Source organism: Grus americana, chromosome 2, assembly GCF_028858705.1.
Source record: "Grus americana isolate bGruAme1 chromosome 2, bGruAme1.mat, whole genome shotgun sequence".
Lineage (NCBI taxonomy): Eukaryota > Metazoa > Chordata > Aves > Gruiformes > Gruidae > Grus > Grus americana.
Window position 1 is genome coordinate 110699060 of NC_072853.1, and position 15207 is coordinate 110714266.

Here is a 15207-nt window from a genome sequence, read left to right on the forward strand (position 1 = left end):
TGTATTCTTTTCACTGTGGTCAAGTGATATTAACCACAGCCATCTCCCAAGCATGAATTCTCAGCTCATTGTTTAGAGAACATAATTAAATTTTTAAAATTAATTAAGACTTCTAATTTAAGCAGTGTTGAGCTGCATGCAAGAAATTCTAGTCCTGGTTAAAAACGCTGGGATATAAGCAGTTTAGTACCATATGCTATATTGAACTGCCCAAGACAGACATCCAGCACAATAGTAACAAGGTAGGTTAGATAAAATGTGTGCTGCTGCTCTTTTAATAGAGTTCTTGCCCTGTGCATTTGTTTCATAGCTGATAAAGTTATAAGAGCATTGACATATGTTTATTTTTGTCCATCTGCTCAGAGCATTTTAAAAAACCCTAAAATGAAAATTTTCATGGAAATGTTATGTGGAAATAACTCATCAGACAGAAACTCTAGATTATCTAATGTTTACTTAGTACAAATAAACAAATTTACAAGGTGGCTTTGGTGACATTTGCCAGCACAGAATCCTTTCTGATGAATTGGGTGTTATTCCACTTTCCAGGCAAGTCTTTTATTTTCATTTCATGGGCATCAGAGTCTCTTCTCACAGCAATTGCATCTAAGCTGCACTCCAGGAATCCAAGACTTGTGAAATACAGAGCAGAAAATGGTCCCCCTCTTTAACAAACTGATGGGAATTTAATTATTGAGTCTAATCTTGCCCTTGGTTTAAGTCAACAGGAGATAAACTTGCAAAGCAAGGGCACAAATAGACACTTAAAAGTTTCTTAGGTGATAAACACTTTCTGCTTTCTTTGATTTCAGAGGGATCTCTGAGGCCAGAGCTTGCAAACCTTATCATCTATACTTCATTTCATTTACTTACTGATGATCAGAGGACTATTTGAAGCTTCCACGTCAGGTGAATAAAGGCATTCACAGCTGAGAAGTAGAACATAAATTGCTTGAACAGCCCCTGAAAATTTGTTCAACATACTTCCCTTTTCTTTCTGTAACCTGTTTCTCTTTTCTCATCCATCAGCCAAGTACAAGTTTCGCCACATTGTTTGGATGTTGAGGATTTTTCTTCACTTCCTTAACAAAAGGACAGACTTAAATTTTGAAATAACCTGAGATCAGTTACTCATATTGGTTCTGTTGTCTACTTTTATTGCATATGTAAGCAGCCAGCATAACACAAATTGCACCCCTTATGATGATGCAATTACCGGAACAATCATATTTTTAAATGTTACAGTGTACTTTGATTCACTCAGCTGTGAGCAGGATTGCTGTCACTCGTCCTGGTTGCACTTTCTTTTCTTAGTGTATTTATTATCTATCATGTGCTTGTGTAATGTGCTTTGGCATGTGCCTTGCAAAAATACCTCTTTTTTAGAAATCCTACTGCATGTGCAACACTGCAAAGACCATCACGAGGATGCTGCATTTTGGATTTATTTATTGATTTAATGCATTAAGTTACTTATTGTTACATGCATTCTTTCCTTGGCTTTGCTGGTGCTTAGTACAAGGGTAGTGACAGGAGTGTGATGTTATCCCCTCCCAGACAATAAACCCCTCACTGGCCAAATGTTCCTGAAGAGAAGGATGGATGGACAGACCAGTAAAAAGCACTACATGCGCCGGTCGTAGGGAAATTCTTCTCATGCCCCTAGAAAACAAGGCTTTCATCTTAGTAGGTTTTCCCCTCCACGGTTAATAATGAGATTAACATTTTTTTCTCTTTCTTTAATTAAAATTCCATCTACTTACATGGGGGCCTGGTACTAAAGCGCTACTGAAGCGAATGGACAGGCTCCTGCTGATGCCTGCGGGATCTGATGGAGCCCGTCAGCAGAGCCAGCAGCAGGAGAGCGTCCAATGTTGGACAGCAGTACCTGAGGGAGGGCTCCCACCCAGGTGTCTGACCTTCCGATGGCTCTTAACTTTGTGTTTCTTCTCCTCCCCCTCCACATATCAAACCATCAGGGACACTACTGGACTCTTCTAGCCCCTGAAGGAGTGGATGTGGAGTAACGCCTTCTGTCTCCCTCCAGCTGGGCCGTGCAGCTGGAGTGACTTTGAAGCCAGTGGAGTTTCTTTTCTTTTGTTTTAAGTTAGTCTATCTGGAAGAGGGCTGGAATTTTAGAAAAGTGAAATGCATCTCGTTAAGTATGAGATTAAAACTGTTTTTGAAAACATTAAAAGAATATTTTGGTGTCTGATCTTTATTAAAAATGCTTTGTTGGAGCCCGTGTTTTAATAAAAAAATTATATTGGTGTGTGCAGTATCTTTGAATTACATACTTTTCATCTGAGGAGTTATATTCATTTGCCTCCAGAATTTCCATGGATATGTTCATGCAGAAAGAGAAGCATCAAGGGAAGAGCACCTTCTCTTCCCAGAGTGCTACCCTTAGCTAAGGCTCACCAGAGGCACACTGTTACTAGGGGAACTAATAGAGACAGAAAGTGTTAGTCTGACAGCCATCCAAATAGGGTGTTTAGGTTTTTCTTTTTAATTAAAATTGAAAGACTCTTCCTTTTTACTGCCTTTGACCAGTATTTCTGCTGCTACACTTTTCTTATAAGGTTAGAGGGATTTGTTGTTTGTGTGATTTGGGTTTTTCACCTGTAAACCAGCAGTAGAAATTGATACATACGTCATAGACTTTTTCAAGCTAAAAGTGACTGTCTTATTATCCAGAGTACCATAGACAATTTAATAGCATCCCGTTACTCCTGAAAGTGTTCCTTCTGGGTTTTTATCTTTTCCCTACTCAGTGTTACTTTTGAGCACCAAGGACCCTGTGAGTGGTGGAATTAAAGGAGCTGCTTCTCTATTGATGTTTCCCGTGTCTCCTGGATGTGGTATCTAATCACGGTAGCCCCAGTTGCCCTCCCTGTTGGGTTCTCATGACCTCCTTTTCCACCACTGTTGGCCTCCCCTCTAACTTCCAGCTGGGTAGGAGATGGTTCATTCAACTTGCCCAGTGGTGGAGGAATGGAAGACTCAACTTTATGCTGGTGCCCAGGGAGAAAAAGGTTAAAGTTTTGACCCACAGTGTACCAAGGTCAATGGAAGTTTTTTCTATTTTGGCTCCCTAGAGCCTTTTTTCACTAAATAAGGGCGCTGAGGGGAGAATTGAAACATTCTCACGTGAAGCTGTGCTTTCTTAAAGCCCGTAAGTTTATATGTTTTGTTATTACAGTAATAGAAGAAGTTATATATGAGGTCACATGCAGCAAGGCTTGCACTCATGTTTGGTCTGCATAAGTGACTTTGGAGACTGGTTTCTATGTCATCTTCACTGCTTTTTTGCTTGTTCTGGGCAAGATACAGGCAAGTAAACAAAAGCATCACATTGTCAAGTGCTCTGTGGTTTTGAGTGCCTTACTGGCCAAGTGTTCAGATGGAGATGCCAAGGGCTGCTGCTTTCAGGTGCTCTTTTGCATCCCTTGAACTGTGACTGATGTTTTTGGAAACGGGCACCTTGGAAAATTGAAAGAAAGGTGCCTCTAGTTGGGTGCCTAAAAAAGGAAACATCCCAGACTGTAATTGTAGTTGAAACATTAAGCAATAGAGGAGAGAGAGAAGCAGAAAACTTATAGCTAAAGATCTAGGAAAGAGCTCCAGGCTTAATTGCCGTTGGCTTTTCCAAACCTATGCGAATCAGAATATGTGTGTTTATCTGTGTTCCTGGAAAGAAAACTTTGCCATGGCTGAAAAAGTGGTCTCTTGGTTTTATTTTTCTTCTGGACAATTCCTTTAAAAACAAACAGACCAACAAAAACTTAAGCTACTCAGGTTTTTATATTAATATCAGGTCTCTTTCTTTAATATCATTCTCTAAATGCCATTTTATGATACACTGGAAATCTGAAACAGCAAGAAAATCCCATGGCAAATAACCATCTCTTTTTCATATTTATCTAGTAACTTTGATTTTTTTTTTTTTAGCCTTTTGAGCCCTTTGGTGGGTTTGTATTTGTAGAAGACAGTGCAAAGAACAGTCAATATTTATTCTAGTCAACTGATAAATAACTGGGTGATTCAGGGAAACTTAGTCAGAATACCCTTGTCACGGTCATTGCTGACGTCTGAGACAACGACAACTTTATTGCTCATTAGGTTTTCGCAGGAGTCTGTAATAAAACCCCAAACATAAGGAAAGCTACTAATGTAGGGGCTGGGTGCATAGTACATGTGGAGTCTGCGAGTGCAGAAGCAGAGGGAAGGGATCAGAGGTTCGCAATTAAGCTTAACCCCCAGCACTTCCACTCGCCAGAAAGAATTCGTTGTTTATAAACTCCTCTGCTTTACAAGGACTGGGCACATAATTAACATACTAGCTTTTTAATTCTGCATCTAAAAGGCTCCCCCTCCCCTTTGTATGGGTTATTCTCTGTGCAGTCACGCAAACAGAAAAGGTGGCGTATTTTGTATTTTCACTTAGTACACCCTTTGCAAAAGGAAGTTTGGGAAATATTAACAGAGCTTTTCTTTTTAACTAGCTGAAGCTCTTCAGCCGAGCTTTAACTGTTCCCTTGCTGCCACCACGGTCTCTTCCAGCCCTTTCCAGTTATCACCAACAGCCAGTACAGTATGGTCTGATAGAGATGCTGTTGCTATCTGAAAAGTCTCCTGCTCTGAAGCTGCTTTGATTTCAACCAGCTGAGCTTCTAGCCTTTGTAGACCAAATATTAAAAAGCCAAACAGGGCTCTGAAAATGCAGAAAAATTAATTATAATGGAAGCTTTTCAGCTGTATATTGAAACAATATAATACAGTGCTAGAAGCTGGAATGGCCTCATTAGAATAGATCCATGTTTGAAATAAAGCTGCTAACAACTTTGGTGTGTAAGTTAAAGATGTGTGCCAGATGGTTTATGTTTAATGTTTCTCTTCACTAACAGTATTTATGGTCCATACATTGAAAAAAATCTGTGGCTTTTTAGTACAAAGCACTCTGGTTAATATTTCTATCTGTGGTATTTTGCTCAGCTTCTAAATAGCTCTGTGTTTGGCGGAGGGAAACATGATCCTGTTACTAAAGAGTGATTCTCGTCCACTCAGATTGATAAACACCTATGTGTAAAAATCTAGCTGAAATGCTGTTGTATTTTTTTGAAATTTTTTCTGTATCTGCAGTAGAGAAGAAAATAGTGATACGCAAAATGACATCTCATTGCCTTCCTGAGAGCAAACAATTATTATGGTGGCCACACCTTCTTCTCTATCCTATTTATTAACTTGCATGTTCCTGATAAAAGTAAACCTCAAGATCTGGCATGGGTTGTGTGGGGAGGTGTTTTGTTTTTAATAAAACTCTGCAGGGCTACTAAATGCTGTTAACAGAGCTTATATCTCACCTATGCCTCACAGACAAGGGCCATCCAGATGGCATCCTGCACTCAGATCCAGTCTACTATCAGTTTCCATCCTGCTTGTGAATGATTTTGGAGATGTCCCTGTGCTTTCAGCCACAGGAGTCTGTCTGCTCCTTTTAGGTTTGAATGCTACCATATGAAGTGGTGAATGTCCTCAGAGTTGGCACATAGGCACGGCTACATCCTTCCACTCAAATGTTCGAGATCTTAAATCTGTCAGCCATGAGATGCCTCCATTTAAAGTAAATTGAGTTTAAGTAAATTAAGAGCAGAGTTTCTTCACCAACAGAGCACACAACACTCTTATCTGGAGAGGGTTTGTAGTCAGAGGAGTAAGTTGTGAAGACTTTTGCCCACATGCAGCTCAGTCAAGGGGAAGCATTGCTGAGGGATTAAAATCAGTGGCTTCCCAATAGAGGGCATTACGGGGTGGCAGGAGACTGATGTGGAGAGGCTTTCTAGGGAATTGGGGACAGTGGTTTTCAAGAGGGAAGCCTGTGGTATAGGGAGAAAATCTCCTGGGGATGGAGAGAAATGGGAATAGTTTTCAGTCTTGGTTTGGTCTCTTTATGCTTGAATTCTGAATGAAAACGTAATGATTTAAAAGGTTTGGCCTCAAACTTTTAGGGAGTAATAGACTAGGGCTGTTAGAAAAGCAAAACATATGTATTTCCTAACATGTGCCAGAGCTTCTCATCTGTGGTCCTTCAGAGGAAACGTTACTTTCTGTAGCGAAGGGGGAGACTGGTGCCGCTTGTTTCCCATTCCTCATCGTGCCAGTGTGCTCATTTCTCCTTCCAGCTCTAAGCCTTAGGAACAACACTGAAATTTTATCCAAATATATTACTAACGAGTACAGAAACGTTCCTGGAAAATCACTCGCTGCCTATAAAATGTCACCTGACTTAATTCATCTGGTGAGGCATTTTCCTAAAGGTTAATGAATACACTCGCTCTCAAAGATGAGTTTGGCAGTGGATTCAAAACTCCCAAGAGGTGGTGAAAGGAAAAGGAATCAACTGGCTCCAGAGAGGTGGCAAGAAGGAAGAGGATCCCAACTGCCTTTCTCAACAAACCCTTCAATGTTGCTATTGCACCAGCTCTCTGATGTGATCACAGGGACCGCAGTTGTAAGCTATGGCTAAAACAAGTTACGAGAGCACAGCGAGTGCTTTCTCTTTCCAGGTCTTCTTCTACTTTCACGCTGATGCATCAGGTATGCGTGAAGGTTGTTTCTGCGCCGGGGACAGGTTCTTGTTTCCTGCGTAAACTGGGGGAGTTTGTTTTGTGGTTGAACTGATGATTTGCATGGGGATTTGGAGGGGTCACTCAACGCCAAGCCTAAACATAACGCAAAGTGCTCAGCAGCTAGATGGTTGCTCTGTTTTCTTCAAAGCTAAAATGCAGCGTGTAGCTTGCACAAGGCTCTGCAGCCTTTAAGTGCCATTGAAGCCATCAGGTTAGGCTTCTAGCATGCTTTGTGCAAGACTGGCTTGTGGCTTATCCTGCAAACAGAGTAGGGGGAGGGAGTTCAGTTAGATTTTAGGGTAGGTTGCATGTGTGTCCTGTCCCTTAAATGCTCCTCTTCCCTCTGGGTGGTGAGGAGAAGCTACCCTGGAGTCCTTTTGCCAGCCTCTTTGCTATTCATTCCCTATCATTATGCAGCTCAGCTACAAAGCTTCCATCATTTTCCTATACAAATATTTGGCTAATTATATTATCTCAGTTGTAGTGCCTAAGTCAAACCCTTATGCTGTCCTTTTTCATAGTTGTAGAATGCAGCAAGAAAAACCAACACACACACCCCCCCCCATCCAGAAGCTGATCGGTGGAGACTGAGCCATCAGAGGTAAAATAAGAGGATGCATTCCTTTTGCTTTCCTGGAAATACAGCCTTTTTCTTGGCATCCAGCAGGGTTTGTACTCAGTACATATTGTATTTCTAGGCATCTCTCTCCTTCCCTTTTGAGGACACTGCTCATGATGTTTCTTTGCCACATTTTTTTTGTGACTTGTGTGACAAGGAAGAAGAAAAAACTGCAATAGAAGAGTTTTTTCCGGAGAAAGGCAATAACACGCACAGCTGGTTTATTATGGTACTGTTTAGAAGGAGGAAATCAGGGGGCGTGGGGTGAGGTTTTGTTTGTGTTGCTTTTTTCCTTTGGCTTCTTCTACCACACGCAGGCTCAACCCCTGCCACTTGAATTGACCAGGTGCCTTTGGATTGTCCTTATGCTGCTAATGCGGTGGGTGTTCAGCAGCTGCATTACTAGCTACTGCAACAGGGGAAAGCCTGGAGCCTTTTTTGTCCTTGAATTGTTGTGGAGGGAAGTCTTAAGAGCATGGTGTCCCCATATTCCAACATGGTACCAAGGTGCAAAGTTAATGAGATATTGGGATATGCTTAACTTCTGCTGGTTGGTAGGAAATACAGTGAGACTGGGGCTTCTGCCTGAGGCAGTGTGCACCCTGTGGAGTTGGTGCCAGGATCTGTCATCCATGCTGCACTTATAAAGCCCAAAGAAATGCTGGGAGGGGAAGGTGTCTGGGTGTCTGTGAACCAAAGAGACTTCTTCCCTTACCAGCACATCCCTTGTCTGACCTGAGGCACTAACATGGGCACTCTCTTCACAGGGAGACCTGTCCCTCCCCAGCTGCTGCAGAGATTTATAGATGTCTTGGTGGCTCATAAGGCCACAGAATGTGATCTGTGGCTGTTCTATTAAAAAGGAAATTTTATAAACTTTTTAGTCATTTGGGGCCACGCCGATGGCCCATGAGGTATGCTGAGGCAGGTGGCACTGCCTTCCAGTCCTGAAGCCTGACCTTACTTTGGGAAGAGGATTTTCTCCTTTATCCCTCCATAATGCTGAGTATTTTGTTGGTGTTTGTTGTCTAATACCATTGGCTTGTTTTTAAAGGTCAGGCTTTATGAAAAGCCACTGTACACGTGTTAGGTTTAATGGCATGATGTTCAAATAAGTTGGGACTGGTCCAGAGGCTTCTACATGGACTTAAGTGTAGGTCTTTACTTTTTCCAGTAAAGTTACCATGTCACTCTACAAGATATTGCTCTTTATGCTTAAAGTACTGCAGATGCTTCAGCCCTTTCTTTAAGCAACAGGCATGTTATTGCTGCTGTTACTGAAGCCCAGTGCATTAATACAGCAATCACTTCCCCAACTCAATCATGCCTGGTTAAGAACTATGTGTACTCACCTTCTTCTCTCTTTTCTGGGGAGTGTCAGACCTCACAGCTTATGGTGCTGGTGGTGGTTTGCATGGAGACCCCTGTTATGCTCTACCTGTACTGTATGCAATTAAGCAGAAGTCCTCCCAAGTTGAATGTCCTAAGCAGCAAAGAGGCCTTCTTGCCTAATAAATAATAAATTACCTAATAAATTGTGGAGGCTGATCTGGCCAGCAAATTTCTCTTTTACATCTCCTTTAGTTGTAAATTGACTTCTAATTACTTCAAGGGCTTTGTATAGATGTACATTTCCATTTGTGAATCATGACCTCATGGTCATGAGACTATGCAATCTCAGCTGGGTTTTGCACACAGGGACTGTATTTGGTTGTACAGATGTTTTCAGCAAACAGTTGTATCAGAGATATCTTGTAAGAACATTTGTTGTAATTTGTCTGTCTGGGTGTTGGTTTTTTTTTTTTTTTGCTTCCCAGCAAGATAAAAGAAGACCTGATTTGGTGCATGAAAGGAATGTGGTCCTAAACCAATTGTTTATTATTTTCTCCAGGCCAGTATGAGAGAAAAAATGCATTGGGTTAACAGCAGTTGATCTGCAGTCTGTTTTTCTTCAGCATCTTCAAAGTCTCTGGACTTTGATCCGGTTCTTCTTATTGAAAAAAAGTATAACACCTTTCTCATACAATTAAGCATTTTGGCTCTTCTGGTGAAGGGCCAAAGAACAACAGGACTTCTTTGTTTATAGTTAACATTTTGTTGCTCTTATGCTTTATCAGTACTACTGAGTGAAGTATGAAGCATCTTGAAAGAGTGTTAAGAGATTTGCTGCAGCAGTAGGCATATTTAAATAGAAAATAGGGAAAAAAATCAGCTGTGTGTGCAGATTTCATGGATGTTCTTTACTATTTTATTTTCTGTTTGTAGTCTGTTTTTAGGATAACTGCTGTAAGAACAGATGTGTAAGTATGTGAGCTTTGTGCAAAGCCATTATGAGGAAGGCAACTTAGGAAAACAATTTGAAACTGAAACTCATAACAGAGGTACATACTAGATGTGCTTCTTACAACCAGCTACTTTATAAGCAGAATTATTGGACTGTCTATGAATGCATTTTTCCAGATTAATAGTATTAGAAACTTGGGAAAGGTGCTTAGCTTTTGTATATGGGTGTAACTTGGTTGCTCAGCATATATTAAGTACCTAATTCTGCTCTTATGAAGTCATTGGGATCTTGGTTGTAAATAAGATTAAGTCCAGCTATGAAGCTGTTGTGTGTATATTTAAATATGTGTCTGATGAGACTCTTGGAAGTTAATTTTACCCTTGTTATTTGGCATGAGAGAACTGGTTGTGCACAGTATCATAATTCATGCATCTCAATAAAAGAGTCAAAATGATGTGCCACTATCGGTAGAACTCTAACCTTAAGGGAGCTCACATTTACTATTTTCTTTTGCTGGGTGCTAAGTCATGACAAACTCCAGCAAGCATGTAGCCTATAATCTCAGTTCAGTCTAGTCTGCAAATAACATTAGCAAGGCCAGAAAAGATTGTTTTCTTTGATGGCAGTTTTGGTTGCCATTCTCAAATGGGCATAGTGACTTTTGTAGCTTAGGAGGCCTTTTTCATGATGTTGTCTTTATAGCTCAAACTTTGATAAAGGATGGAAACATCCTTTGAAGATTTTTTTGTGTGTGCAGATTTTCAAAACATTTTAATATTAAAGCCTTTTCTCCTTCTTTTGCAATTGTATTGTTTACAAAGAAATAACATGATCACAAATTTTCGGCAAAGGAATTTTCTGGGGAAAACTGCCTAGAATTGAAATATAAGCAGACCTTCAACCCCAAAATTGCCACTAGTGTTTCTGGGATCCAAAAGAGGTGCAGACCTCATTCTGGGCAGATTCTGCTATTTAGGGTAATCATGTTGATAACAGCAGTCTCATTGTTTTGGGATTTTAATGGAATCTTTAAGTGTCTTTAGCAATCTTTAATGATAAAAATGTGCAACAGTTAGAAGTACACCGTAAGTCCTTTTTAACTTACGTGGTCCCAAACCATGAAGTGTAGTTAGTTGGACAGCAAAAAGAAGCACACTCTGTCCTCATACTACATCTTACCCTTTCACTATCCCTCTTCCTATAGACTTTTCCTTGTTTCTTGTCTTTCTATTAAATCCATCTGGGTTTAATATAAAGAGTATTAATACAAAAGTCCTATCCAGTCTAGGAAATCAAACATATTAGAAAGCCTGGTGTATTCATTATCGGTTTCAGTGCCTTCCAAAAAGGTATTTGATAGTGAGTGGGGGGAAAAAGAGAGAAAGGATTTTTATCATCTGTATTTTTCATTAAGCTTAGGCAGAAAAGATTTCAGCTGAACTTCTAATATACAGGACAGAGGAGAATACTGTGAAGATCCTCTGGGTACTGCAGAGTGAAGTGAAAGGCAGAAAAATGGTAGAGGCAACTTGTGTTTTTCCTTGCAAACAAAAGGTCACATTTGCCAACTTGGAAGTGCTTTGGAAAAGTAAATGATTGCCTGTTCATCAATTCTGGGGCCATTTTGGGAGCTTCTTAATAGGCTATGTAGTCTACTGCCTACAAGTCATTTTTGCATACCAAGAGGATGTGAACTTTCTTTTCAAATATATATTTTAAACAATGCCAGAAATGTACTTTTTTGTGTAATAATATTAGTGATAGGAAAAAGCCTGTGTTTCTGGTTTTGAAGGTAACCGTTGCAACCCTGCTAGAAATACTTACTGTGTCTGGGAGCACACATTTCAGCAAAGTTGCTCTTCCGCCCAAAGTCTTAAATTTCAAGCAGACTTTCCAGCAAGTTATGGTTTGATCATCTCGGTTGGTCACTAGGCAGACATGGCCATTTCGATGCTGTGCCCCCTTCCAGAAGCAGAGGTCTGCCAGAACCCTGGTTCAGGCAGGTCAGTCCCGTGGAGCCTGCAAGAAGACGCTCAGATGGGATGTCTGGACTTCTCTTCCTGGTCTAGCAGAAACTGGAGCCTGTTGACCTTCAGGCTGTGGTTTGAGCCTGACTAGTAGCAGAGCAGATGCTATGAAAAGACTTGAGTATCATGACTGGGGAAGGGATTTGAATCATTCAGCTTCTTGCTAATTTTCTAAATTTATGATGCTGTTCTCTTATAAGTGATGATACACACTACGCAATGACTGTAAACAGATGACAGTAATGTTAGTTTGACAATCAGTTTGACAGCTTTTCAGGATTTTTTTTCAGTTGTGAGGCACTGAAGCCTCACTGACAGAAGGCAAGATGCTGTATTTGCTCACATAATGGTTGCTGGCATATAAAGGCTGTCCAGCAGATGACCTGTCCCTCAAGACCATGTCCTGATTTTGGCTGAGATAGAGTTAATTTTCCTTCTAGTAGCAGGTATAGTGCTGTGTTTTGGATTTAGGGTGAGAATAATGTTGATAACACACTGATGTTTTTAGTTGTTGCCAAGTAGTCAAGGACTTTTCAGCTTCTCGTACTGCCCTGCCAATGAGAAAGTGGGAGGCACCCAAGAAGCTGGGAGAGGACACAGCCAGGACAGCTGACCCAAACTGGCCAAAGGGGTATTCCATACCATATGACATCATGCTCTGTATATAAATGGGGAGTGGGCTGGGAGGCAGTTCGGCTTGAGAACTAGCTGAGTATTGGCTTTGGCTGCTTCTAGAGTTGGGGCGCGGGGGGGGGGGGGGCGGGGCGGGGAAGGAAAGTACTGGAGGAGTTGCAGCCATGGCATGAAGAGGTGCAGTAGTCCCAAGGTATCTCCTCCCATGCCCCGTGCAGAAGTATATCTCTTTCCAACTCATCTGAGCTCTTGGGCATGTCCCTGGCTCTGTAAGTCGAGGACTTGGTAGGTTACTGAAACAGGCCATATCCCTTCTGGTTGGGCAGTTTAACTGAATTAACAATAGCTGTGTGGAGGATAGCTCCAGCAGCTGTACTTTAGAGAAATTTGGGATCCTATAGCCCAAGCTCTTTGATGCAGACTGTGTTTGTATTTTTTGTTTAGATACCTCGTTATAGGGGTTCTAGTTTTTATTTGTGCTATTCTGAGGACACCAGGATGAAAAGCTGGAAGTACAAACACATCTGGAACTGAGATCCCTTGGGGCCCTTGAGTCAACCTGTTAGAAAACAGGAGAAAAAAATAATCTTGTCTTGACTGATGACTTACAAGAAGATTTAGGGCCCGCACTGCAACGCCTCCATGCTTTTCTGGCCCCTGACTATGTTCAATGCATTTAATTAGGATTTTAATTTCTTAAGCAGTAGCATGTATTCAGCTCCTCATTTTTATAGGCAGAGAATAAAATCAGATGCTTGACTTCAGTATTGAAGCCCAATTTCTTTATTCACATTCATCATCTGAAAGATAATTTGAGCTCGGCTATGAACATTTTGCATCTACATTGGCTTTTTACAAAGACAGACAACACAATTACCCACAATCAATTTTTCTTATTAAGACAGAGGAGAGGGCAAGTTCATTTCTCACTAGTGCAATTCTGAGATTTTCTTTTTAACAATAAAAGGAGCCAGGAGGAAAGCACAGGAATGTTTACCTCAGAAAATGAAATTTATATCACCTTAGTGGGAAACTGAATTTTGATTAATGAGAGAAAGAGGAAAAAAATCATGTAGGTGTTTCTTCTTTGGAAGTTATACAAGGCTGTGTTATTTTGGTTTTTGTTTTTTTTTCTGTTGACTAATTAAATGCAATCTTTAATAACACACTGAACACTGATTTCTCTGTAACTAGGTGAAACACCGTAAGATGGTTTCACAGTCATCTCAAAGTCCAGCATGTTGCCATTGGAAATTATCATTGCAAGTACTAAGTAAAGAGCTCCTGCTGGGTTGATCCCCACTCTGTTAGCCCTTCTGAGCAAGCCATGGTCAAAACCTCACTTGCTTTAGCCCATGCTGAGAGGTTGGATGTGAGCAGGCTTTGTCAGGGACAGAAAGCAGTACCAGGAGGAATAGATGCATCTTCATAGCCTGGTTCTCTCTCTGTTTCTGCCACCTGAGAAGACAGTATTGTTTAATGCTCTGCCCAGCAGTGTCCAAACAGTATTTTATTGTACCAAATGGACCTTGGCCAGGATTTAGAAAACAACTAAGAAACTATGATCCACCATATCCAACATCTTAACATAGCAAGGGCAGTTTGTGTAGGAGAGAGGAGACAGGGAAGATGGAAGATATAGCCTTGCATTTAAAGCTTTGGCTATTAAGACATGACTGTGAAAAACTAGTTGGTTTATACCTCTCTGCCTGAATAGCTCAGATCAGCTGGAAGAAATAAAAAGGTGGACCTGTTCCACCAGTGATAAAAGTCCATCAGTCAGTTTGGTGGAAGAATCTCTTCTCTGCCATAACCGTCCTCCATGTGGGGAGGATTGGGGTTTTTTTCCTGAAACATCTGGTTCACTCAAGGCAGGGGAAGATCTCATTGTTTACATAGAGCGGTTCATATTGCGAACACAGATGCTTTAAAATAGTAGCTCTCTCTTTTGGTATGTTGTTCATGGAAAGGCTTGCTTTCTGGCATGAAATAAGACAGAAAACTGTGAGAAGCAGCTAATTATTGAAAGAATATTAATAGAGGAATGACAGCTTGGACCTCCCCTGCTAGGCTAGGTTGCTAAACTGAAAAAATGGAGCTGAATGTCTTTATTTGAAGTGTATTATCATTGCTAGTGAGTCACGAACTCCTATAGAGTTAAAACAGTACAAATCCTGTTATTTCAGGTGGTTGTGTAAACTGCTTAGTTTCTGTGTAATTCTGCCACTCCTGGTAAACACAAGGCAGAGGAGAGCAGGAATAACCACCCCTTGTACTCAAACCTTCCTGGTGAAATTCTACTTTTATTTGAGGAGAGCTAGCATGAGTAGTTTTGTTAGAAAAAAAGGTACAAAATAAAGTCACCCTTTTCCACCCTTATGCCCACCAGACATATCTGTGAAGCCCTGAAGCAAGTCACCGGCAGGCAGGATGGACTGTTTGGGAGCTAAGAAAAATATTTAAAGGTTGTGTAAATATACAGAGCATCAGTGCATAAACCCCTCCTGGTATCTAGATGCTGACTTTCTGTTCACTCCACAAAAGACTGAAAATGAGGCATCTGCCTGCAATAGAAAAAGAAGAAGAGGTGGAGACAGCTTGCTGTCCCCTTCCCTGCAATACCCTCCTATATGAAGTAAAATGCACTCACTAGGTCACCATCACAGCTTTGACTGCCACCAAATTCGTGTCACTGTGGGCCAGCCGTGTTGGATTTAAGCTGAAAGGTTAAAGGTCTGGCAGGGACAATCCCTGCTGCAGAGAGCTGCAGGTGCTGCATGGAGGTGTGCCCTTCGGAATTAATGGGTCATGAATAATTTGCATTTTAAAGGTATTTTCATTAATATGACACGTGTCATTGCAGATGTATTCATCTGCTGGTACCAACAGTGAGCTCTGATAATTTGCTAAAAAGAAAGAAAAAGTTGCTAAAAATTTGCAAATTTTTAGGGGCAGGTCGTGTCCCACCCCCAAATTCCAAGAACAGATTTCTCAGTTTTGGGTTTCAATAACTTT

At 41.0% G+C, this 15207-nt stretch overlaps 1 protein-coding gene across 3 annotated transcripts in view; it reads left to right on the forward strand.

Moving 5' to 3' along the window:
* Positions 1–15207, forward strand: part of EGFR (epidermal growth factor receptor) — a 168895-nt gene that overhangs the window by 75449 nt on the left and 78239 nt on the right. Inside the window, exon 1 of one of the 3 annotated variants that reach the window (XM_054815213.1) lies at positions 6452–6597. The exons of the other annotated variants lie outside the window; for them this stretch is intronic. Within the exon in view, the coding sequence (XP_054671188.1) occupies positions 6519–6597 (79 nt within the window). The 5' untranslated portion in view covers positions 6452–6518. Of the gene's footprint in view, positions 1–6451; positions 6598–15207 lie in introns of those variants that run through there. 3 annotated transcript variants of the gene reach the window in all.